Below are 25,663 nucleotides of genomic sequence, written 5' to 3' on the forward strand. Positions count from 1 at the left end.
GAAAACTTATGAATAGATTTAAGAAGCTCTTTAGCAGCATCGGAGTTTAACCAAACAACTAGGTACATATCACTTCTTAGCTTTTATCCAGTGCTGATATTAATGTAAAATTCTCACACATGTGATGCTGTAGTACTTTTTCATGCCTGATGTGTTCTGAGAATATTGTCTAGACATTTTTGTTGTCCTGTTTCATTAGCATGAAAAATATAATCTAATATTTGGACTGGGTTTTTTTTTGTGTGTGTGTGTGAAGTATCGATGAATCACAATGAGTCACACACACACTCACACACACTAAAAGTCCAGCTATCGCACTAGGGAGCTTTCAATTTCCACAAATCCCCAGAAGGCAAAGCGTGCACAACCTGCCCAGGAACCCCCAAAGTGCTCAAGCTTTAGGTTATGAATCACATGACAGACTGTCTGCATGCGTCATAAGGGGTTTTTCAACCTTTACACTGGACTGAAGTAGATCTTGTTTCTGATACGATGCAGCTTTAAATGACATGTAGATAGATAGATAGATAGATAGATAGATAGATAGATAGATAGATAGATAGATAGATAGATAGATAGATAGATAGATAGACATGCAGACAGACAGACAGACAGACAGGCAGGCAGGCAGACAGGCTTAAGATAAGATATGATAAGATATACCTTTATTCGTCCCACAATGGGGAAATTTCACTGTTACAGCAGCAAAGAAAAAGAAATCCAAATATATAAAAGAATAAAGACATACAGTATACATACTTATACAGTATAAACACAACACAATGTTTAAATACAAAGTAAAAGAGACCACGAGTAAGTAGTTACGCTAACAGACATATTGCATACAGGTAATATTGCACGGTTTTAACATTTCTGTTATTGCACATGTTTAAATACTTTGTTATAGTTATTATTGCCGTTAAACAGTAATGAAAGTGTAATTATGGTGACTGGTTCACTGGGAGCAGCTTTGATTGTAAAGTCTAATAGCAGCAGGGAGAAAAGAGCGTCTGTGTCGCTGCTTCAGACACTTAGGATGTAACAGTCTGTCACTGAAGGAGCTGCTCAGAGCTGACACCGTTTCATACAGGAGGTGAGAGTCGTTCTCCAGCAGTGATGATAGTTTAGTTACCATCATCTTTCTCCCACCTCCAGGTCTTCCTGATCAGCTTGTCCAGTCTCTTCCTTTCTGCAGTAGAGACACCATATAACATGGCTGAGGCCACCACAGTAGCTTTAGTAGCTTTAGTAGCTCTCCCTGCACCCCAAAAGACCTCCAAAAGACAGACAGACAGATAGACAGACAGATAGACAGACAGACAGACAGATAGATGCTTCAGCGTAATTTATGCTTTTTTACTCTTCTTATATTTTACACTGTATCTGATCTGATCCTTGTTTATGCGCACGTGCACCTCTTGATTCTTAGTTTTATGTGTTCTGCAATATTTGTGTGCAAAAACGTGTAATAAAAGCAAGTTGTTCCATCTGTAACCATTACATTCGTGTCTATTTCCCGACTTTTAATCACAATAAATAAAGTTTATATTCTATGCGATTCGATTTCTACGTATAGTTGTGAATTTGCAGTTTCACATAGATTTGCATTTCGAATTCATGAATATGTAAATTAAACGTCACGGGCGCCCTCTAGTGGTGGCTTGAAGGTGCTTTAGACAACACTGTAGATCTGTAGACTCGCTCGAGGATTAATTAAATATTGGTTCCATTTTCGACACAATATCCACTTTGGAGTTCACATGTTCAACCAAAAAAGCACAAATAAATAATCCCCTAATTCTTTATAAACTCTTCTGCTGCACGTGTTCCTGCTCGGGCCAGTGGCGCAATGGATAACGCGTCTGACTACGGATCAGAAGATTCTAGGTTCGACTCCTGGCTGGCTCGAAAATCCTTTTCCTTCTGTTTTATTTCTTTTACATGTTCTCTAGTAACGTTTTGCTCTTATGACCTGCTATAAATTTGTGACTTTAAGTTACATTTAAAGTTTCCTTTACCGATCAGACTATTATTATGAGTATTATTATTATTATTATAAATTACTGTTGGACTTTGTTCATATTAATGCTGCGGTAGCACACACACATTACCTGTAGTCATGAATGTGGACATCTTTATTGTTCTCATGTTAATTTGGGAAACATAATGTTACCGAGGAGATTGTCTAAAAGTACAGTGTTAAGTACCGTGTTAATTAAAAGTGAGGAATTTTAGCTCTCAGTTAAGGTGTATTTTTATTATTATTATTATTGTTGTTGTTGTTGTAATAATAATATTAATGTTTTAAGGAAGTCCTCCAAACCGTTTTCAGCATCCGGGCCAGTGGCGCAATGGATAACGCGTCTGACTACGGATCAGAAGATTCTAGGTTCGACTCCTGGCTGGCTCGAAGATTTTATTTTTTTTTAATGGTTTCTACAATATTCTATCGCACTCAGAAACTCAGAGCCCAATACAGTGCATTCAGCCCCTAAATAGGAAAGAGTGGGGCACAACTGAACACTGTGCCCGTTGTAACAGACTGTAATTAATAATATCGTGTATTTCCTGTCTGCCAAACCAACAGTGTGTGTAAAACAAGTCACATTCAGTATCATTTTTATCCCCAGTCTGTCAGCTGCAATGCTACGTAGTCTGTAAATACTAAATAATCAGGTCTCAGGGGCATGTTGTAATGTCGTGTTAAATCTTACCCCACTATTTACTGCAGTAGACAGGAGTGTAACCTACAGGACATGAAGTGAGAGATCTAGAGGTCATACGATGATCACACTGAAGACAAATGCGACCTCTGTTGGTCACTCAGTCATCAGAGAGATCAGGAGGAACTTAGCAGATCCGTTTAGACAGAATCTCTGCCATGTACTATGGATTGTGTCTAAAGAACAGTGTCATGTACACACACACACACACACACACACACGTAAGTAAGCAACTCCTGCGCTATGTTATACTATTTATATATATATATATTACACACACACACACACACACACACACACACACACACACACACACACACACACAGTGGATTCAGAAAGTATTCAGACCCTTCACTTTGAGACAGGATTGTTTCAAGGCTACAAAAAAAAAAAAATTCTGCAGCACTGACAATTCTCAGACGTTTGGCACATCGTCTGGTCCTACAGGACGTCTCAGGACACACCTGAAAATGTCTGTTCACTGATGTCACCACCATCCAAACCCGAACAAGCTCGAGAGGATTTGTGAAGAATAATGACAGAAAATCCAGCAGTCCAGGTGTGAAAACGTCACCTGCGTCACACCCAGAAGACTCGAACCTGGAATCGATGCCAAAGGTGTTTCAGCTCAGCACCGAGTAAAGCATCTGATACTTACACCAGAGTTTTATTTGCTTTTGAATACATTTGCAGACATTTCTAAAGCAGATTAAAGTGATAGAAAGAGATTTTAAATTGTCATACGTTTAACATTCTACTTTTCTTCTTTCCAGGTAAATATTTAAAACGTGTTTTATTTATAAAATAAGACAGACGTTTGTTTCAGACAGACGTAGAAGTAATGTGAGAAATGGAACCGTCAGTGTGTAAAGTTCATCCTGATCTCAACACGACTTGAACGAGTGGATCAGGAGAGAAAATAACAAGAGGGAGGAAAAGAAGAAGAAAAAAAAACACTGACTTTATTATTTTGTAGAAACTAGATTTAGAATTTAGATTTTTTTAATTAAAAGTTGTTTTATAAACAGATTATTGTTGGTTTAAATACAATTTTAAAAGTTAGACAAAAGAGAAGAATCCACAGAGGTCACTGGTCACTGTTGTGGAGTAAAGTCTGATGATTAAGACTCAGTTCCACATCAGACTCAGTTTCAGCGCACGGTTTATTAACAATCATAAAAACAAAGCATACAGTTTTAGGGTTTACTCTAAAAAGGCTACCATTTCCTCGCAAAATACCTGATAGCTCAAATAATAGTGAAAGGCACAAACAATAAAAGAACAAGCAGAAGATTAACATGATGAGAGAGATGGTGTGATTAAACCGTCCGTCCGTCTGTCCGAGCGCGGCGTGGACCATCACACTGGACTCCAGCCTCACAGGAGACACGGAGAAGACGAGTGAAAAGTCAGCTACTCGTTTCTCGGACTGTGTTACAGAAGGAAATAAACAGGTGAATTGTCCAAAGGAAGAACAGCTCATGATGACGTGAAGGAAAGAAAAAGGTTTTCTAAACAGAATGGTGTTAAGAGCACAGTGTGGTGCAGCTTCATCCTCCAGGTGTGTGATGGGGCCTGAGCTTCAGGAATAAATACAGCTCAAATCATACGAACACAACAGTAATGAAAAATGGGACCTCGCTAGTGCACACACTCACACGCACTCACTCGCTCGCTCAATCACACACACACACACACACACACACTCACACACACACACACACACACTCACACACACACACACTCACACACACACACACATACATACTCACACACACACACATACATACATACTCACACACACACACATACATACATACTCACACACACACACATACATACATACACACACACACATACTCACACACACACACATACTCACACACACACACATACTCACACACACACACATACTCACACACACACACATACTCACACACACACACATACTCACACACACACACATACTCACACACACACACATACTCACACACACACACATACTCACACACACACACATACTCACACACACACACACACACACACACACACACACATACTCACACACACACACACACACATACATACTCACACACACTCACACACACACACACACATATACATACACACACACACACACACATACTCACACACACACACTCACTCACACACACACACTCACTCACACACACACACACACACATACTCACACACACACACACATACTCACACACACACATACTCACACACACACATACTCACACACACACATACTCACACACACACACACACACACACATACTCACACACACTCACACACACATACATACTCACACACACTCACACACACATACATACTCACACACACATACATACTCACACACACTCACACACACATACATACTCACACACACTCACACACACACACACACACACACACACACACACACATACATACTCACAATCTAAAACAAGGGTTACAGGGTCGATATTTTTAGTGTTCATTTTTTACAATGCTGGAAAAAAAGAACGGTCTTTAAAAAAATAAAAAGGAATCAAGCTAATGTGTGTGTGTGTGTGTGTGTGTGTAAAACATATCACAGGACTTGCTAAGCACAAAAATCTGAAATTTAAATCCGTATAACTAACAACGCCACAAACCAACACGCTAATCTAAAGGTAGGAAGGCTGAGGGTCCGAAGACGTCGCAGCAGGCACGTGCCGTTAATCGGTGCGAAGAATATTGCGATATTCCACGTGTACAATATCACCAGTATGCCGTCAGAGTGTAGGAGTCGTGTGAGAAGACAGGATAAGGACAGGAATCTCGGGACAGATCTGAAGGCAGCATTATGTTGCGTTACGTTCGTCCCAGGAAGCGAGTGATGAACAGACACTGTGACGACATCGAAGGTTTCATCACGATAAACACGAACGGCGGCACACGTCGCCTACTTCACAGCTAATTCGAGGCACTACCGTATCTGCTCACGAAGCCTCTACTTGATCGCTTTTTGTTTTGTTTTGTTCGAGCTGGGCGTTAAAGTTTTTTATATCGAGTTAAAGACGTCCATCCGAGGATGAAGGAGCCAAAAAAATGGCAGTTGTCGTCGATCCACAGACTAAAACACGCGAGAAATGTACAGATGATTTTTTTTTTTGGATTTTTTTTGTTTTAAAGTCGTACAGTTTCGGGACGTCCTTCATCATCTCACACACTGTGTTTTGTCCTGATGCTGAAACAGTCCCGTCCTCCGGCAGAAATCTGACGCTTCACTCACTCACGCTCTGGAGTCCGTCGGTCGCTGGGCGTTCGCTCGGTTTTGTTTACCACTCCGCGTCTCCGATGGCTTTGGAAAAAACGTAATCGCGTCCGTTCAGGTTCATGATCCCATCTTTCAGGTGGAATTTCCATTTGTTCTTACTTCTGTGGATCTGCAGAGGGAAGAAAGTAGGAAAGAAGAGTGTGTGATGTGTGTTTCTGCATCAAGGGATAAACTCCTGACAGTCAGGTCTCTCAACACTCAAGTTAAATTCCACCCTGAGGAATAAAAGCTTTTTAACAGCTTCCAATATATTTACTTTCAGTGTTTGTCACACTGGTTAACGGGTTCCTACGTTACCCACAATGCCGCTGGACTACCTGCTGATCAATGCTGCAAACCTCTGACTAATCACATTCTGGACCCGAGTCTGGGCAGCTCTCTCACCTCCATCACTACACTCTGTAACTACGCTACAATAACAACGTCTCCCTGTGACATCATCATGGGACACTGACTTCTCTCAGCAATACAACATACGTCAACAAATTAGTACAAGATTCACAAACGTTGTAATAAACATTTATATTGTGTTGTAGGGTGGAGTTTTGTGCACATGCACGCACCCAGACAACACCCCCCCAACATGCAAGCACATGCACAAACCCAGACTAAACCGCCCCCCCCGCCCCGCACACAGACCTCATACAGACGCGCGCGCGCACACGGACCTCATACAGACGCGCGCGCGCACACGGACCTCATACAGACGCGCGCGCGCACACGGACCTCATACAGACGCGCGCGCGCACACGGACCTCATACAGACGCGCGCGCGCACACGGACCTCATACAGACGCGCGCGCGCACACGGACCTCATACAGACGCGCGCGCGCACACGGACCTCATACAGACGCGCGCGCGCACACGGACCTCATACAGACACGCACACACAGACCTCATACAGACACGCACACACAGACCTCATACAGACACGCACACACAGACCTTAGACACACACACACAGACCTTAGACACACACACACAGACCTTAGACACACACACACAGACCTTAGACACACACACACAGACCTTAGACACACACACACAGACCTTAGACACACACACACAGACCTTAGACACACACACACAGACCTTAGACACACACACACAGACCTTAGACACACACACACAGACCTTAGACACGCACACACAGACCTTAGACACGCACACACAGACCTTATACAGACACGCACACACAGACACACACACACAGACCTTATACAGACACACACACAGACACGCACACACAGACACACACACAGACCTTATCATACTGACACACGACGACGTTCTCAGTGTCGAACAGCTCCTGATCCTCCTCATCACTCACGTCATCTCCACTGTTCAGCGGCTCCTGAAAGGAAAAGCAGTAACTGAGATAAACGAGTGGCTGTAGGATTCATCTGATGGGTTTAGTCACTCCAGGAAAACCTTACACACACAACTACAACCTTCAGATGCTGGATATATTTTACAGAGATCACAGAGAGAGCGAGAGAGAGAGTGACACAGACACACACCTCCTCTACTTGGCCATCCTCTCCTCCATCTTTGTCCTTGTCCTCATCATCATCCTCGTCGTATTCGTCTTCCTCGTCCTCATCGTCCTCTGATGAGGTGTCTCCAGCTCCGTCCACCTGGAGCACCAGGGGAGCCTGTGGCTGCTGCTGCGCTTGCTGTTGTGCTGTTTGTTGCTGTTGTGTAGTCTGTGTGTGTGTTTGAGGCTGTGCTTGAGCTAGGGCTGCCTGCATCACCTGTGAAACACACCACACACACGCATACACACACACGCATACACACACATGCATACACACACACGCATACACACACACGCATACACACCACACGCACGCACCATCAGATTTGGTCAGAAGGTGTTGATTATTGATGTTCAGCTGCAGTAACGCGAGTGAGAACAGGAACTAACTTGTTCCACAAACTGTGAGATGCGTCATTCATCAGTAAAACAATCAGCTGTAATAATGTGGTGTAAGAGGAATAAAACACAGCAGTATCTGACCTGAGTATTCTGCTGCACTTTATTCTGTGTCAGGACGATCTGCTGAGGCTGAATGATCACACCGGGCTGAGAAAGACCACCCTGCACTGGGGTCAACACCTACACACACACACACACACACACACACACACTATTATTAACTGTTTGTGTGCGTGTGTGTGAGTGTAGGTATATGTACATGTGTGTGTTTGTGTATATGTATATATACCTGCTGTATAACAGGAGCCTGCACGCCACCAGTCTGTAACTGAGGCAGAACCCCCTGCTGCAACATTATGGACTGCTGAGACTGTAAGATGTACTGAGCGCCATTAGCAGCTCTCACCACCTGCAGGATCTGACCTGTATGTAGGAACACACACACACACACACACAGTGTTAATCCCATTAAACTGTTCTTACTCCAGTTACATGACAGCACACACAACTTCAACCCATATCTTCAGCAGATCACCGGAGCTGTGTGAAGTTCCCTCCTGCTTTAAACTCTCCACCATCACCCCGGTCCCCAAGAAACCCTCCATCACTGGACTGAATGACTACATTCCTGTCGCTCGGACATCTGTTGTCATGAAGACCTTTGAACAGCTGGTATTGGCCCACCTAAAGACTGTAACAGAACAGATGCTGGATCTCTTACAGTTTGCCTACAGTGCAAACAGATCAGTGGACGACACGGTCAACATTGGACTGCACTACATTCTGCAACACCTGGACTGCACAGGGACAGACGCCCAGATTCTGTTTGTCGACTTCAGTTTGGCTTTTAATACAATAACTCCGGAAATTCTCCTAAAGCTCACTATCACTATCCACTTCCATCTGTCAGTGGATCACCAGCTTCCTGACAGACAGGAAACAATAGGTGAGCCTGGGAGGTGTTACCTCCAACATTTGGACAATCAGCACTGGTGCTCCTCAGGGATGTGTCCTCTCCCCACTGTTATTCTCCCTCTACACTAATGACTGCACTTCAAGTAACCAAACTGTTAAACTCCTGAAACTTGCAGATGATACTACGCTCATCGGTCTCATCCAAGATGGTGAGTCTGCATACCGGAGGTGGAGCGGCTGGTGCTACGGTGCAGTCAGAACAGTCTGGAGCTAAACACCCTCAAAACTGTGGAGATGATGGTGGATTTTAGGAAAGACCCCTCAACACTACTCTACACCCTGTCATCTGTAGAGACCTTCATGTTTCTGTGCACTATAATTTCCCAAGACCTGAAATGGGAGTGCCACATTTAATACTCATAATATCTATTGTCTAATATCTGTATTGTCTTGTGTGTGTACATAAATAATATAGTGTTATTTCTGTACTTTAGAGAATCACAAACTGTTGGAACCAAATTCCTTGTGTGTCAACATCAAGACACTTGGCCAATAAAACTTCCTGCTTTCTGATCCGTTTGCTATCCGATTAGTTAAAACTGTTCCATTTACCTTAGGCCACATAAACGCGTCTCGGCAAATCGGATATCTTTCGACTCCCGCCCAAAATGCTAATATATTTGCCCTCATTTCCGGGGTAATTGAAACAGAACACACTTTGGTGTCTGTGGTTTTCAGAACGCGATCAAAAAGAAGACGTAAAAACTGGTTACGACGTTTATGCTACAAAAAATAGCGTTTACTGTTTGCTGCGTTTTCGCTGGCGGCAGCAGTGCGTTTTAAGACCCGACGAGACGCCTGTGTGAAAGATCACCTGCGAGTGACGTAGTTCCGTTTGGGAGGAGTTTAGCGCTGACGTATGTGGTTTGAACAACCACATTCATTTACACCTGTCCAGTTTCATCTGAAACGCGTCCCAGACCACCTCCTGAAGGGGTTTGTACCATCGGGTTTATGTCTCCATACCGTTTCGGAGGGCATTTAGACCTGGTCTTTTTACCATCGGGTAGCTATCGGATTACAGAAAACGTGTAAAGTGACCAGGTGTAAAAAGCCCCGAAAAAGACACAAAACAAAATCCTGTGTAAACTTCGGTGAATATTAGTGTTTAAAAAGGAACATCGAAGCTCCAACCCTGAGTGTCACAAAGTGCTGACAGCAGAGACTAATTTATATTTAATTTATTAATGCTAATGTTTATTAATGTTTAATATCAGCACGTGACCTACACGGCCCTGTGAACGAGCTGTTACTATAGAAACGATAAGGTAATATCGTTCATAATAATAATAATAATAATAATGCTGAGTTTTGATTAGACTGTTAGAGTAAGACGTCTAACCCTGATTAGTGATGAGCTGTTGGTAGGGTCCGACTCCTTGGACTCCGGTGGGCAATGCCAAAGTCGCTGCAGTGGCGGCTGCACTCTGTGTATACACACACACACACACACACGATTTGTTAATATACATCATTTATAAATAAAAGCACCAGCAGATGTGTGTGAGGTCCTCACCATGCCTGTAGTGCTCATGTGCTGCAGCATTTTGGAGTCCTGGATGATCACCTGCTGCTGTGGTGCTGGTACAAAAACATAAAAGCAACAAAAGAGGTAAAAAAATAATAATAAAATCAAGGAAATATTTAAGTTGATAAAATGCACATTTACAAGAATAATTTACTGGCAATATATTTTCCTGTGTACATTTCACTACGATAGAAAACATTTTTAAAATCTAAAAAGACTTCAATATTTACAGTCAAATAAATATAGGATAAAAAAATAAGTGCTGATTCCAAATGTATGTAATAAAGCTAAATATAAATAAATAAACAGATTAATAAAGTTGTGCCTGAGTAGCATGAGAGGCAGGCCAAAGGTCTTATAATATAATAGAAATGATAAGTAGTAAGTCCTGACCTTGATGTGCTGGAGGAAGCAGGACCTGTTGTGGTTGTGTTTGTTGGGTCTGTTGGACCTGTTGAACCTGCGTCTGTGGAGCCTGAACCGCCTGCTGCTCCTCGGAGTGGAAACCGTCCACAGCCTTCGACTGCATCAGTTTATTCTCCCACAGCTTCAGCAGAAGAGTGAAACGTGACTGACTGCCTTTTGTCTGGCTATAAATAACCCCCCATAATCATGACAGGAAACTGGACTTTACCACACTGACCCATCAGATTTATTCACATGGTTTGTACAACATGCTTTTGTTACACAAGTTTGTGTCCTACTCGTGCTCCTGAGCATGTGTAAATAAACTACACGTCACTAAAGCGACGTAACCTTGGACTTTTAAATATATTAATGACATCGTACCGAGTCATAACTTCTATTTCTGTTTTTCAAGCTTTGCCCTAATTGTTCATTTCGTACTCCTAGACATCTAGGCACTTTACCTTATATGGAGTTTTGTGGGCGTCGCTACATGCAAATTGAGTTTGTAAGTAATATTTTTAAATATTATTTAAAAAATCCTATGAATATTGTGGAATAACATCAGTATATAAAGGTTATAGTCGCTGCTCGGTGCAGTAAAATGGGTGTTAAGCAGGTAGGTGTAGTTTAAACCTAGCATGCTAATAATCTGATTATACTAATTTAACAGATTAAAGCTGTTGTTATAAGAACTCAAATAAAACCCTGATGGCTTTCTGACACAGATCAAACACACACACACGTTCAGTGTTTCCTCACTTACTGTTTTGAGCTCCATGAGAACCTGCTCGTCCACACCTTCATCCAGGAAGAGTTCTCGGACTTCATTAATCACATCCTCTATCACAGTTTTATAGAGTTTAGGCTGGAATATAAATCAGATGAGTACAATTTGTATAGTGATCCCACAGCACTGTTTAATACTGAACAATGATTGGTGCTCAGGTGCTGATTAATTCTCTATCGGCAGCTCTGACATTAGTGCAGTTTACAGTAATAAAATGACAAACCTGGAAACGTAACAATAACAGGATAAGAAGTACGACTTCTTTATTACATTCTTGGCTAATCGCAGCATTGTTATAGCCCAGTAGTGTCATATAAATGGTTGCTAGCATATGCAGATCTTTTTGCAACCTGTGTGTGTGCGTGTATTTATTCGGTTAAACACAAACTGTATGTACAGTAAATACATGACGTGCATATTGTGATGTTTACACACAAAAAGTGTGAATAATAACGTTGCATCATAAAATATAATTATTGTTAAACCGTGATACAAGAGTATCGTTGACGCGATATGAAACAAGTCATTATTATTACTGATGTTCCTCTGTGACGGTTCAGGATCATGTTGCAATTAAATGCACTATTTAGGGCACGCGCACGAGCCCATGCAGCTCTATATATATAAAGCGCGTGCACGGGGAGGGGGGATGTTGTATAGCGCGTGCGCGCGTGACGTGGCGCATGAAACTCGTCCCATCTTCCGTGAGTGTATATTAGACACCGTGTATGTGTATAAAAGCAGCCTGCAGTAAGGAGGACACACACACAGAGTCACGGACGTTATTCCCCTCTGTAACACACGTGTGATTAACTTCCGCTTTATCTACTGTATTAGAGGGGAACAAACATGGCGGCGCCTCAGATAGAGACACAAAATGGCGCCAAGTGCAAAGTGACTACAAACAAACAGATACACCGTGAGGATCAGAGCTTCCGTCAGTTTACACGGAAAACTCGCTGTTTTAGACCGAGCAGTTTTAATCCCCACACTTACTATAATGCTTTATTTCCACAATGTCACGTTAAAAGTGCCCTACATGTGAGTAAAGGTACAAAACACTAATAGTGCACCGTGATCACACTAGTGCACTATAACTCTAATAATAGTGCAGTGAGTAAGGGTATAAATCACTAAGAATAGTGCACTGTGATCACACCAGTGCACTATAACTCTAATAATAGAGCATTATGTGAGTAAAGGTATAAACACTAATACTAGTGCACTATAACTCTAATAATAGTGCAGTATGTGAGTAAAGGTATAAACACTAATACTAGTGCACTATGTGAGAGCACAGAGCACAATCACACGCAGTGAAAATGGCCTTGTGTGCCTATGATGAACACTACACAGGGAACACGAAGCCTTTATAAAGCCCTGACACTAACACAGCGATGCTTTGACCATGGATTACTGTTTGTTGTGGCTTTGTTTAGTTGCAGTGCTGAGATCAGTCCTTACCACTGGGTTTGAGTTAGCCGAGCTCGCCATTTTAACTACCGTAGTGTTACAAAAACAACAACAAGCGACAAATAGAACAGTTTAAAAACTTCAGCTAAAAGATTTAAAAGTATCGGCCGTAATTTCGGCCACAGTAAGATAAATAAATAAGTAAATGAAGCACCCAGCTGTATACGCGCTATATAATAAGGTGAGTCCGGGCTGCTCGGTCCCAGCCGTCCTGCTGCTGCCGCCGCTCCGCCTTTATATACCGACCTGAGGATGCGCGAGACCATAGGGCACGGGCTGTACGCGGGCTTCGCGCCAAGTATCGCGAGATCTGTAAAACTACGCGCTGGCCTTTTTCCTCAAATCACCGTCCTGTATTACGATTGGTCAAGCACTGACCCGCCTCTGTCGCTGATTGGTTAGCAGTCCTTGACGCGAGAACTCCGTTGATTGGACAGTTAAGCAAGTCGTTTACGTAACAATAGTTACCATAGAACGGTTTAAACATTTAAACATTTATTATTATTATTATTATTATTATTATTATTATTATTATTATTATTATTATTATTATTATTATTATTAGAGTATAAATCTAAAGTATAATTACAGCAGCTATGACTGTTACAGTGTGATTAATATATACATAGTGATATATAAATATAGCAACATGCATGTGTTCCTGTAATGAATCTGGATCTTTAATTAGATAAACATTTCCAAATTGGGATTGTGCATTAGATCTGAAGATATAATAAAAAAGAATGAATCATACCAGTTTACTTGCTTGATGAAGTTTGACATGTTTATGGAAATGTTATGAATGAATATAATGAATGACTTGTGGTGAGATGAAGCTCAGAGTGGTGAGATGAAGCCCAGAGTAGTGAGATGAAGCCCAGAGTGGTGAGATGAAGCTCAGAGTAGTGAGATGAAGCTCAGAGTGGTGAGATGAAGCCCAGAGTAGTGAGATGAAGCCCAGAGTGATGAGATGAAGCCCAGAGTAGTGAGATGAAGCCCAGAGTAGTGAGATGAAGCCCAGAGTAGTGAGATGAAGCCCAGAGTGATGAGATGAAGCCCAGAGTAGTGAGATGAAGCTCAGAGTAGTGAGATGAAGCTCAGAGTGATGAGATGAAGCTACTTCTTCTCTGCATGACTGTGAAATGTTTTCATAGAAAAGAAAAACATATTGTAATGTGGTCTCTTGTGTTGTATTATAATGCTCTAGCCTGGATTCAACTCCCTGTAATGAAACTTGTTGTAATTGTATCTAAATTAAATTATCATAGTTTTTCCTGATCTCCATCAAATTGAAGATAACACCAGATGCATAAACTACAGCTAAGTGAAGAAAGCTTTGTCTAAAGCTGGGTTAGAATCAAGCTCACACACTCCTCACACACACTTTACAGCCCCCTCCCCCCAAACACACACTCTTCAACCAACACCCCTCACACACACTCTTTACCCTCCTGCTATCTGGAAAAAGGTACCAAAGCATTCGGGCCTCACAACCAGACTGTGTATGCCATCAGACTCCTCAATAACTGAACTGAAAAGTACTGAGCACAACACACACACACACACACACACACACACACACACACACACACACACACACACACACACACACACACACACACACACACACACATGCACAATCAACTGTATGGACTGGATTGACTCACACCAAATACACACTCTTCCAATTTTACATCCATGCAACAGCCCAATTATATCAAACTGTTTACATGCTGTATTACACACTGTTTTTGCTCTTTACACATGCTGTCTCACATTTCATTTCATTGCTCATTTGCACAATACTTTACAATATCTCATCAGAATCAGAATCAGAAATGTCTTTATTGCCAAGTATGTTTTCACATACAAGGAATTTGTTCTAGTACAGAAGCTCCACAGTGTAAACAGAATAACTGAGTGTAACTGCTGCTATAATACTAATGTGTTCATTCCAGTATTTCTGCACACTTAATATTGATTGAACATACAGTATTTACACTGGTCAGTGCTGCTTTTGTTTATTATCTTTTGTGTATTGTCTTGTTTTTTTTTATTGCGCTGTCTCTTGTCCTGCACTGTCTTTTGTCCTGTCTTTTTGTCTTGTCATGCACCATGTACACCAGGTTGTACAGATACACTTAAACCAAGACCAATACAATTTAAATGTTTAAATGAACATGTATAGTCACACCATTGTAGCAGTGTTGTATGCAGTAGTCTATAAGGTAAGTAGTGATTGTTCATCAAGTTTACTCAAGTGAAAGAATGTAAATAATAAACTTACTAGCACTATGCATTATATTTTGAAAAAGTAGATTATCTTCATATCAAAACCTTAAATTTTCTTTGGACTCAATGATAAATAAATGTCTGACGTTTGGAACGAACCAAAAAATACTAGAAAATGGCATTCATGACGATTTATGGTGATTCTATTTCCCTTTGCCTGCGTTGACGCTGATGCATTAAAGAGGAGGATGTCCCCTGTTCCAAGATGGCGGCTCTATTGACGCGTTCGTTCCAATGAACTGCCGTAACCAAGGCGACATCTAGTGGTAGATGTTTATGGACTTTAATGAGCCAAGTGGACTGGATTTCAGGAAGCAGTTGCGTGGTCAATGCTTTAGGTAAAACGCGGAATGGATATTAATTTAAGAGGAAAGCCCTAATAAATTAAAATGCATTCCGCGTTTTACCTACAGCATTGACCACTGAAAAAATGAATTCACTTAAAAATGCAAATAAAGTTACGTTTATTTTTTTTTAGTGCACACAACAAGAACATCATAAACGTTTAACAAAATAACAATGTGATGGGGTGGTAACTGATGTGATGGGGTGGTTCACTGTGATGGGGTGGTAACTGATGTGATGGGGTGGTTCACTGTGATGGGGTGGTAACTGATGTGATGGGGTGGTTAACTGTGATGAGGTAGTAACTGATGTGATGGTGTGGTTAACTGTGATGAGGTAGTAACTCATGTGATGGTGTGGTTAACTGATGTGATGGGGTGGTAACTGATGTGATGGGGTGGTAACTGATGTGATGGGGTGGTTCACTGTGATGGGGTTGTAACTGATGTGATGGGGTGGTAACTGATGTGATGGGGTGGTTCACTGTGATGGGGTGGTAACTGATGTGATGGGGTGGTTCACTGTGATGAGGTAGTAACTGATGTGATGGTGTGGTTAACTGATTTGATGGGGTGGTTCACTGTGATGGGGTTGTAACTGATGTGATGGGGTGGTTCACTGTGATGGGGTGGTAACTGATGTGATGGGGTGGTAACTGATGTGATGTGGTAGTTCACTGTGACAGGGTGGTAACTGATGTGATGGGGTGGTAACTGATGTGATGGGGTGGCAACTGATGTGATGTGGTAGTTCACTGTGACAGGGTGGTAACTGATGTGATGGGGTGGTAACTGATGTGAAGGGGGTGGTTCACTGTGACAGGGTGGTAACTGATGTGATGGGGTGGTTCACTGTGATGGGGTGGTAACTGATGTAATGGGGTGGTTCACTGTGATGGGGTGGTAACTGATGTGATATGGTGGTAACTGATGTGATGGGGTGGTAACTGACGTGATGGGGTGGTTCACTGTGACAGGGTGGTAACTGATGTGATGGGGTGGTTCACTGTGATGGGGTGGTAACTGACGTAATGGGGTGGTTCACTGTGACAGGGTGGTAACTGATGTGACGGGGTGGTTCACTGTGATGGGGTGGTAACTGATGTGACGGGGTGGTTCACTGTGATGGGGTGGTAACTAATGTGACTGGGTGGTTCACTGTGATGGGGTGGTAACTGATGTAATGGGGTGCTATGGACAAAAAAATATTGTTGCATATAGTTTTTGTATTCTTATCTAGTTTGTATATGAATATGTAAACACTTCATGTTTAAATAGTAGTTTTCTATTTTGTTTGTAGTTTTGTGATTTTATAATAATTTATAACTTGTATAAAATGTTCTGTTTATGTTTCTTTAATATAGCAGGTGACTGGTCACTGATTTATTTCACACTTTCTGTAATCATTCTGTAAGCCGGGATTTTTTATTATTCTTTATTTTTGCATACTGAAGCACCTTAGTACAGATCTTTAAATAAGTAAATAATTAGGACTTCTAATAAATCAAAGGTTATCAAATAACATCAATTTATTTAAAAAAGACAATAACTATAACAGGGGGGTACGGTGACTTAGTGGTTAGCACGTTCGCCTCACACCTCCAGGGTTGGGGGTTCGATTCTCACCTCCGCCTTGTGTGTGTGGAGTTTGCATGATTGGAGCTTTGTTGGAGGTTTTGTACTCCGGTCCAAAGACATGCTTGGTAGGTTGATTGGCATCTCTGGAAAATTGTCCGTAGTGTGTGATTGCGTGAGTGAATGAGAGTGTGTGTATCCTGCCTTGATGCCTGATGACGCCTGAGATAGGCACTTGATGATGATTGGCAGCAGAAATATTAATGTAGACTAGGGTTGCAAATTCCGGGAATTTTCAAGGCTGGAAACCTTCCATGGGAATTAACGGGAATATATGGGAATTAACTGGGAATTTTTTTTAAAAAAATGCAGAGTTGCCTATAACAAGGAACTTAAATGAAGTTTAAAAAATCTTGCAGCATAATTTTGTTTAAAACAACAAGATTTAATGCAGTTTAAGTTGAATTTGTAACCTGCATTCCTCGGTCACTTGCACACAGCACACTGCTTACTGGAAGGCCATTGAGGCCAAACCCCCTGCAGGTACCTGCATTTTTCCATAACATGCACAGTAACACTTTATTTTAGGGTCATTTAACTAGTTGCTTATTAGCATGAATATTAATAGAATATTGGCTATTTATTAGTGCTTATTAAGCACATATTAATGCCTTATTCTGCATGACCTTATTCTACATTCTTAATGGTATCCAATACCTAAACTACCTTACTAACTCTTAATAAGCAGTAAATTAGGAGTGTTACCACATGCACAGATAATTTGATGACCCCCCACACACTCACTCCACCCTGAAATAAAAAAAATACCACAGAAGCAGAGACTTAATAAGCTTGAGAAAATAATGCTTCATTTTAAATTTTGATTGAGACTTTTTTAGAAGGGCAAGTTGTGGGGCATGCTTTCATTTTACAGCAATCATAGGGAAATATGTTTATTATGTTTTTATTATGTTTATTACAAGCTTAATAATATTTATTATGCTTTTGTGTTACTCAATGAAAGAATCTAAGTTCTACTTACAAATAAATCAGTCAAGACATCATTTTTTGAATTTGTATAACCTGGTATGCATGGCTTTATGTGTTTATTTATGTTTGTATATGATATAGTGTATATAAATTTCCCTATATTTCCAAATTATTCTCATAAATTCCTGTAAATTCCCATAAATTCCTGTAAAGTTTCCAATTTGGAATATTTCCAAAATTCCCCAGATTAAGTTCCCGTGGAAAGTTTCCGGAAATTTATGGGAAATTTACCGGAAACTTTCCGCACCCTTGCAACCCTAATGTAGACTAACAGTTATTTCAAATCTGAATTTAATATTTAATTCTTAGCTGTGGTAGGATTCAAACCGAGTCAGTCTTGTGGGCACTTGAATTTTTGATGGAGTTTGCATAAAAAAAAAAATAAAAAAAAACATAGAAGTGCATAGAAATCACATATGGCACTATCTCTCTCCTTTAGTTTTTCTTTTCCTCTTTTTTCTCACATTTTCTTTATTTTTCCCTTCTTCACTGATCAGTCACAGTTATTGTTATGGATCTTCTACATCTGAATATGAATGATTCAGCTCCCAAACTGCTGGAAATGTGGGACATGTTCTAACGACTCCTTTCATACACCAGACCTGGTGAGTTTCTTACCCATAATGCTGAAAAACACAACAGGACAGAATTACAGACCAATTTAAACACATTGCTTATGAACAACAGAAGCATAAATACACACATTAGATGTGACATTTTACAGCACACAGTGAATATTACTCAATATCATACAGTAAAGAGACAGTAAGTCAGTAACTCACTATAGTGTCTCCAGTTTACAGTGTGGATCCTTCAGTAGATCAGAGAGCAGCTTCACTCCTGATTCTCCTGGTTTATTAAAGTTCAGATCCAGTTTTCTCAGGTGTGATGAGTTTGACCTCAGATCTGAAGCCAGAGCAGCACAACCTTCATCTGTAATACTGCAGTCAAACATACTGCAAGAAAGAAAACCTTCTCACACTTAACACACTCAGTTCAGTCAGGACCACTTGAGTCAAAATAAAAACAATTCTTTGACATATTTAAAATTTTTATTTGCAAGCTTTTAAAATTTACATTTGGCGGTATGGCTCTGTTCTGAATTCCCCATCCCTTTCATGAGCTCCATGAAAGCTAGTCAGGGAACAGCAGCAGCTTCTTGGGATAATCTCCCATTTAACTGGGAAAGCAGCAAGATAAAATCCCCCCATTTAGAACAGAGCCTGCATCAGTGACAACAGAATGACACTGATTAAGTTAAACACAAAGTTTCAAGGAGGAGCTAGGGGAGTAGGTGGGTTGCAGCAATGCAGAGGAAACAGCCAAGCAGACAGACTGAAAAATGCATTTAAACAGGGCGCCCTGTTTCATCAGATCAGCTGATGACATCAGATCAGCTGATAGGCGGGGTTAGAAAATTTTAACATCAGCTGATAGCCGAGCTTGACTATGTGGCCTGCCTGAACTGACACTGAACGCTATATTTCAGTCAGGACCACTTGAGTCAAAATAAAGACAATTCTTTGACATATATTTAATTTTTTTATTTGCAAGCTTATAAAATTGACATTTGGTGGTATTTCTCTGTTCTGAATTCCCCCTCCTTTTCATGAGCTCCATCAAAGCTAGTCAGGGAACAGCAGCAGCTTCTGGGGACAAACTCCCATTTAACTGGGAAAGCAGCAAGAAAAAATCCCCCCCAAACAGACCATACCAGGCAATCCTCCCTGGCTCTTTCTGCTAACTGAAGAGCAGAGGATTAAAGCGAGCATTTCACTAGACAAACTTATTAGTATAATACCAAGAGCAGAGGACATGTTATTATTAGGCACAGAAAGCAGTTCCTTTGCCATTTACTAGCAACCACTGACCATTAAATACCCCCCCCCCAAAAAAAAACACAACATAACGCACAGCATGACGTATCATAATGCCTAGCAAGGCATAACGCATCATAACAGCCTAGTGAGGCACAGCATAACGTTACAAAACGCCTAGCAAGTCATGGCATAACGCATAATAACCGCCTAGAGAGTCCTAGCACAACGCAACATAATGCCCAGCAAGGCATGGCATAACATATCACAACAGCCCAGCAGGGCACAGCCCAACGTATCACAACAGCCTAGCGAGGCATAGCATGACGCATCACAACAGCCCAGCAAGGCATAACCCAGCATAACGCAACACAACACGGCCCAGCATGGCACAGCACAATGCAACCCAACACAGCTCAGCAAGGCATCACATAACGTAACGCATAAACAGCCCAGCAGGGCACAGCACAATGCAACATAACCCCAACAAGGCACCGCATAACGTATCACTACAGACCAGCAAGGCACAGCACAACGCATCACAACAGCCAACGAGGCATAAACTCAGTACAACGCAACACAACACGGCCAGGCGAGGCACAGCACTACATAACGTAACACAACATAGCCTGGCAAGGCACAGCACAACATGACCAACACAGCCCAGCGAGGCACAGCACAACGTAATGCAACGCAGCCCAGTGAGGCACAGCACAATGCAACGCAACACAGCCTAGCAGGACACAGCACAACATAACACAAACACAGCCCAGCAAGGCATAGCATAATGCAACATTACGCCTAGAAAGACATGGCTTAACGTACCAACCTAGGGAAGCATAGAATAACGTAACAAATGCCTATCGAGACACGGCATAACGTATCACCACAGCCTAGGGAGGCATAGCACAAAGCAACATAACGCCCAGCAAGGCACGGCACAACGTATCATAACAGTCAAGCGAGGAACAGCCCAACGTATCACAACAGCCTAGCGAGGCATAGCATGACGCATTATAACAGCCCAGCAAGGCATAACCCAGCGTAACGCCTAGCAGGCATGGCCTAACGTATCATAACAGCCTAGCGAGGCACAGCATAATGCAACGTAACCTAACATGGCTTAGCAAGGCATAGCATAACATAATTCAACACAACATAGCCTAGCAAGGCACAGCACAACATACCATAACACAGCCCAGGGAGGCATAGCATAACATATCACAACACAGCCTAGCGAAGCACAACATAGCATAACATAGCCCATCTAGGCACAGCACACCATAACACAGTCTAGCGAGGCATAGCATAACGCATCATAACAGCCTAGCGAGGCATAACGTAGCATAATGTAACCTAACATGGCCTAGCAAGGCAATGCATAACGCAACACAACATAGCCTAGCAAGGCACAGCACAACGTATCACAACATCGTAAGTACAACATTGCATAACCTAACATGGCCAGCAACGCATTATAACACAGCCTAGCAAGTCCAAGCATAACGCAACATAACGCCTAGCGAGGCATGGCATAACGTATCAGAACAGCCAACAAGGCCTAACGTAGTATAACGTAACAACATGGCCTAGCAAGGCATAGCATAATGTAACATAGCCTAGCAGGGCATAGCATAACGTAACCCAACATAGCCTAGCGAGGCATAGGATAACGTAACCTAACATAGCTTAGCAGGGCATAGCATAACATTACCTAACATAGCTTAACTGGGCAGAGCATAACGTAACCTAACATAGCATAGCAGGGCATAGCATAATGTAACATGGCCTAGCATGGCATAGCATAAAGTAAAAGTGAAAGTGACATGACATATGGCTAAGTATGGTGAGTCATACTCAGAATTCGTTCTCTGCATTTGACCCATCCAAAGTGCACACACACAGCAGTGAACACACACACACAATGAACACACACCCGAGTCAGACTCTCTAACCATTAGGCCACGACTTACCATAAAGTAACCTAACCAAACATAGCTTAGAGAGGCATAGCATAACATAACGTAACATAGCCTAGCAGGGCATAGCATAGGTAACCCAGCATAGCTTAGCAAGGCATAGCATAACGTAACGTAACATAGCCTAACAGGGCATGGCATAACATAAACTAACATAGCCTAGCAGGGCATAGCATAGGTAACCCAGCATAGCTTAGCAAGGCATAGCATAACGTAACGTAACATAACGCCTAGCAAGGCATGGCATAACGCATCATAACAGCCTAGTGAGGCATAACATAGCGCAACGTAACCTAACCTGGCCTAGCAAGGCATAGCATAACGTAACATAGCCTAGCAAGGCAAGCCTAACCTAGCATAACGCAACATAGCCTAGCCAGGTGTAGCCTACCTAGCATAGCATAGCATAACCTAGCGAGCTGGCATAGCAAGGCATATCGAGGCATAGCATTACCTAGCATGAGGTAATCTAGCCTAGTAAAGCAAACATGGCATGACACATCGTGGCGAGCAATGCAGAAGCATAGCATAACCTTATCATATAACATAGCATAACATACAATATAACCTAGCATAGCATAACATACATAGCATAGCAAAGCATAGCCTAACGTAGCGTAGCATAACAGACTGTACAACAGCCAGCCTTAAGGTTGCTTCCGGCTCAACAAATGCACCATTATATGTGAACATGCGCACCGTATCGATTTACCGTAAGTTCAAAGTGTCTTCAAACTTCCCCTTCAAGTATACTAATAGTAATCACGACCGCTTATATTTCCATATTGCGAACACAAAAGGAGCTTGTGGTTTAAACTCTAATAGCTGCTGAGTTTAAATCGCAGCAGCAGCAATGCAGAGGAAACAGCCCAATAACATAATGAGCTGGCATAGCAAGGCATATCGAGGCATAGCATTACCTAGCATGAGGTAATCTAGCCTAGCAAAGCCAGCATGGCATGACCCATTGTGATGTGCATAGCAAAGAATAGCATAACCTTATCTCATAACATAGGGTAACATACAATAATATAACATAGCATAGCATAACATGCATAGCATAGTGAAGCATAGCCTAACGTAGCATAGCATAACAGACTGTACAACACGCCGGCCTTAAGGTTGCTTCGGGCTCAACAAACGCACCATTATACACGAATATGCACACCGTATCGATTTACCGTAAGTTCAAAGCATCTTCAAACTTCCCTTTCGGCTCAAGTATACTAATAGTGATCACAACCTCTTATAGTTCCATATCACGAACACAAAAGGAGATAGTTTGTGGTTTAAACTCCAAATAGCCGGCGAGTTTACATCGAATCAGCAGCAAAGCAGAGGAAGCAGCCCCACAAAAGAAGATAGCTTGTGGTTTAAACTCCAAATAGCCGCCGAGTTTAAATCGCAGTAGCAGCAATGCAGAGGAAACAGCCAAGCAGAAAGACTGAAAAATGCATTTAAATAGGGCATCCTGTTTGAAAGGGACCAATAGCGTGCTTAGGAATCAGATCAGCTGATGGGTGGGGTTAGAAAATTTAACATCAGCTGATAGCCAAGCTTGACTATGTGGCCTGCCTGAACTGACACTGAACGCTATATTTTTAGTATCGAAAACATGAACTACACAAAATCTTTATATACAGTACATTTACTCTCCATCTCACACACACAGCAATGTATTGTGAGATACATATATCAGATCACTACAATTACAGCTACCACAGAGGAGAACTCTCTCTCTCGGGTCTGGCCTTGACGTGGTGAGGGAGCTTGCGTGTTCCAGTGACCCTGGAGAGCGATACCGTCGGGAGCTCGCTCCTGGCAGGGTCACCCTAGGCGGGCCAGTCTCCAGGTTAGGTTCCAGACAAACATAGACCCCAGCATGTTGGTACGCTGTGAGGTGGCAGCCCCACCAACCGACTATTCTGCGAAGGGCTAACAACCCACCCAGGAGAAACCTATTTTGTTACGAAACCGATCAGAGAAAGAAACTGGACTGCTCAACATGGTAACGGACCCCAGCCTGCCCCTGACCGGATCAACCTTCGTCATAGGACCCGAGTCACCAAATAGAATGTCCAGACACTCCTTCGCCCTGGAGATGCCACCCTGCTGTCCCGAGAGCTCTGCCGCTATAACATCTCCTTGGCAGGGCTCTGTGAAGTTTGATGGCACGGCAATGGCGAAATAACAGCAGGCAACCATTGCTACTTTTGGAGTGGAGATGAACAGGCCTTTATGGTGTGGCCCTTGCCATCTCAAAGGACCTCCGCAAGTCCTTCATCAGCTGGACAGTCCTGAGCGACAGATTACTGTCGGCCCGCTTTCTCCACCAACATGGCAAGATGACAGTAATCGTCGCTTATGCTCACACCGATGTTGCTGATGAGGTTGCGAAGGATGCTTTCTTTGATCAACTCCACCAGGCTGTTGGCCTAGCCTCACCACATGACATCACCATCATCCTCACCAATACCAACGCCACTTTGTCCATCAGTGATCGGTCCACAGGCTCACCTGTCGGCACAATCTTTGCTGACAGGCCCACAAACGACAACGGTAACCGCCTTCTCCTTCTCTGCCACCATAATAACCTCTGTGTCGCTGATACCTGGTTCCCCGGAAGCTTATCCGTTACTGGACATGGTACAGCCCAGATGGCAGAACCAGGAAAGCAGTGGACCATATCCTCATCTCTCGACGCTGTGTACCGAGGAGCAGAGCTTGGCAACACAGACCATTGCCTGCTGGTGGCCCATCTCAAGTGAAAGCTGCAAGCCAACCAGCACACCAAGACTCTGCCTCGCCTGGACTCCTCCCTGCTCAGTGACCCAAACATTGCCACAGACTTCAGTTGCACCATCCGCCGTACCTTTGAAAACCTGGCTAAAGACAAGGTGAACGACTGGCAGACTGGCTATGCCTTGCAAGGAAAGTATCATCCAGTCAGCTCACAATGTCTTCGGACACTTTCCACCTCCCCCGAAAAAGCCCTGGATATCGGAGAGGACACTTAAAATCATCGACCGGCGACGTGAGGCCCATCTCCGAGGTGACCTGACAGAGTATCGGCGACTGAACCGCCAACGCAATGTGGCTATAGCCGAGGATAGGGAGAAGTTCTGGCAAGCAGAAGCTAAACACCTAGAGTCCACGGCCAATAATAACAACATGAGCCGTGTTTTCAGTCTGCTGCGCCAAGCTCGTAATGGCCCCCGCATTAAGACAGCCCTGGTGAAAGATTCTGATGGCAATCTTATAGCAACTGAAGCAAACTACCTCGAACGCTGGAAAGAGCACTTCAGCCTCCTTCTGCAGCATGGCACCTCTCCGGGCGATCCCACCATCTCATTGGCCGCTAATGCTGCGGCCCCTATTGTTGCATGCAGTACAAGCCCTGTCACACCTGAGGAAGTGCGAGCCGCCCTGGGGAAACTTAACAACAG

General features: G+C 42.6%; 1 protein-coding gene and 2 non-coding genes across 4 annotated transcripts; 2 read left to right on the forward strand and 1 right to left on the reverse strand.

Moving 5' to 3' along the window:
• Positions 1–1,835: 1,835 nt before the first annotated feature.
• Positions 1,836–1,908, forward strand: trnar-acg. Its single transcript has one exon. It is a non-coding gene; the product is annotated as a tRNA-Arg (tRNA).
• A 429-nt stretch (positions 1,909–2,337) lies between these two features.
• Positions 2,338–2,410, forward strand: trnar-acg. Its single transcript has one exon. It is a non-coding gene; the product is annotated as a tRNA-Arg (tRNA).
• Positions 2,411–5,212: 2,802 nt separating this feature from the next.
• Positions 5,213–13,436, reverse strand: gtf2a1 (general transcription factor IIA, 1). Of its 2 annotated transcripts, XM_047801854.1 has the most exons (11): positions 13,315–13,424; positions 13,152–13,186; positions 11,664–11,765; positions 10,886–11,039; positions 10,481–10,545; positions 10,307–10,391; positions 8,279–8,412; positions 8,071–8,169; positions 7,571–7,804; positions 7,315–7,404; positions 5,213–6,158 (listed from the first exon to the last, which is right to left on the reverse strand). In XM_047801854.1, exons 2-11 carry the CDS (start codon positions 13,179–13,181, stop codon positions 6,051–6,053), a joined length of 1,101 nt encoding a protein of 366 aa, XP_047657810.1. In that variant the 5' UTR covers positions 13,182–13,186; positions 13,315–13,424; the 3' UTR covers positions 5,213–6,050. The 2 variants fall into 2 exon arrangements, with proteins under 2 accessions (XP_047657810.1, XP_027010748.1); XM_027154947.2 differs by lacking the exon at positions 13,152–13,186 and having other exon boundaries at positions 13,315–13,436.
• Between the last annotated feature and the right edge of the window lie 12,227 nt (positions 13,437–25,663).

Source organism: Tachysurus fulvidraco, chromosome 16 (genome assembly GCF_022655615.1).
Source record: "Tachysurus fulvidraco isolate hzauxx_2018 chromosome 16, HZAU_PFXX_2.0, whole genome shotgun sequence".
In the NCBI taxonomy this organism is placed as follows: domain Eukaryota; kingdom Metazoa; phylum Chordata; class Actinopteri; order Siluriformes; family Bagridae; genus Tachysurus; species Tachysurus fulvidraco.

Bases quoted from the DNA above. Each gene is read 5' to 3' on its own strand.
- gtf2a1 (XM_047801854.1), bottom strand. From the start codon at position 13,181: ATGGCGAGCTCGGCTAACTCAAACCCAGTG. The intron at 11,040-11,663 runs GTAAGTGAGGAA...CTTCTGCTGAAG, and splicing joins TTCTCATGGAGCTCAAAACA to CTGTGGGAGAATAAACTGAT. The intron at 10,546-10,885 runs GTCAGGACTTAC...TTTTTGTACCAG, and splicing joins GCTTCCTCCAGCACATCAAG to CACCACAGCAGCAGGTGATC.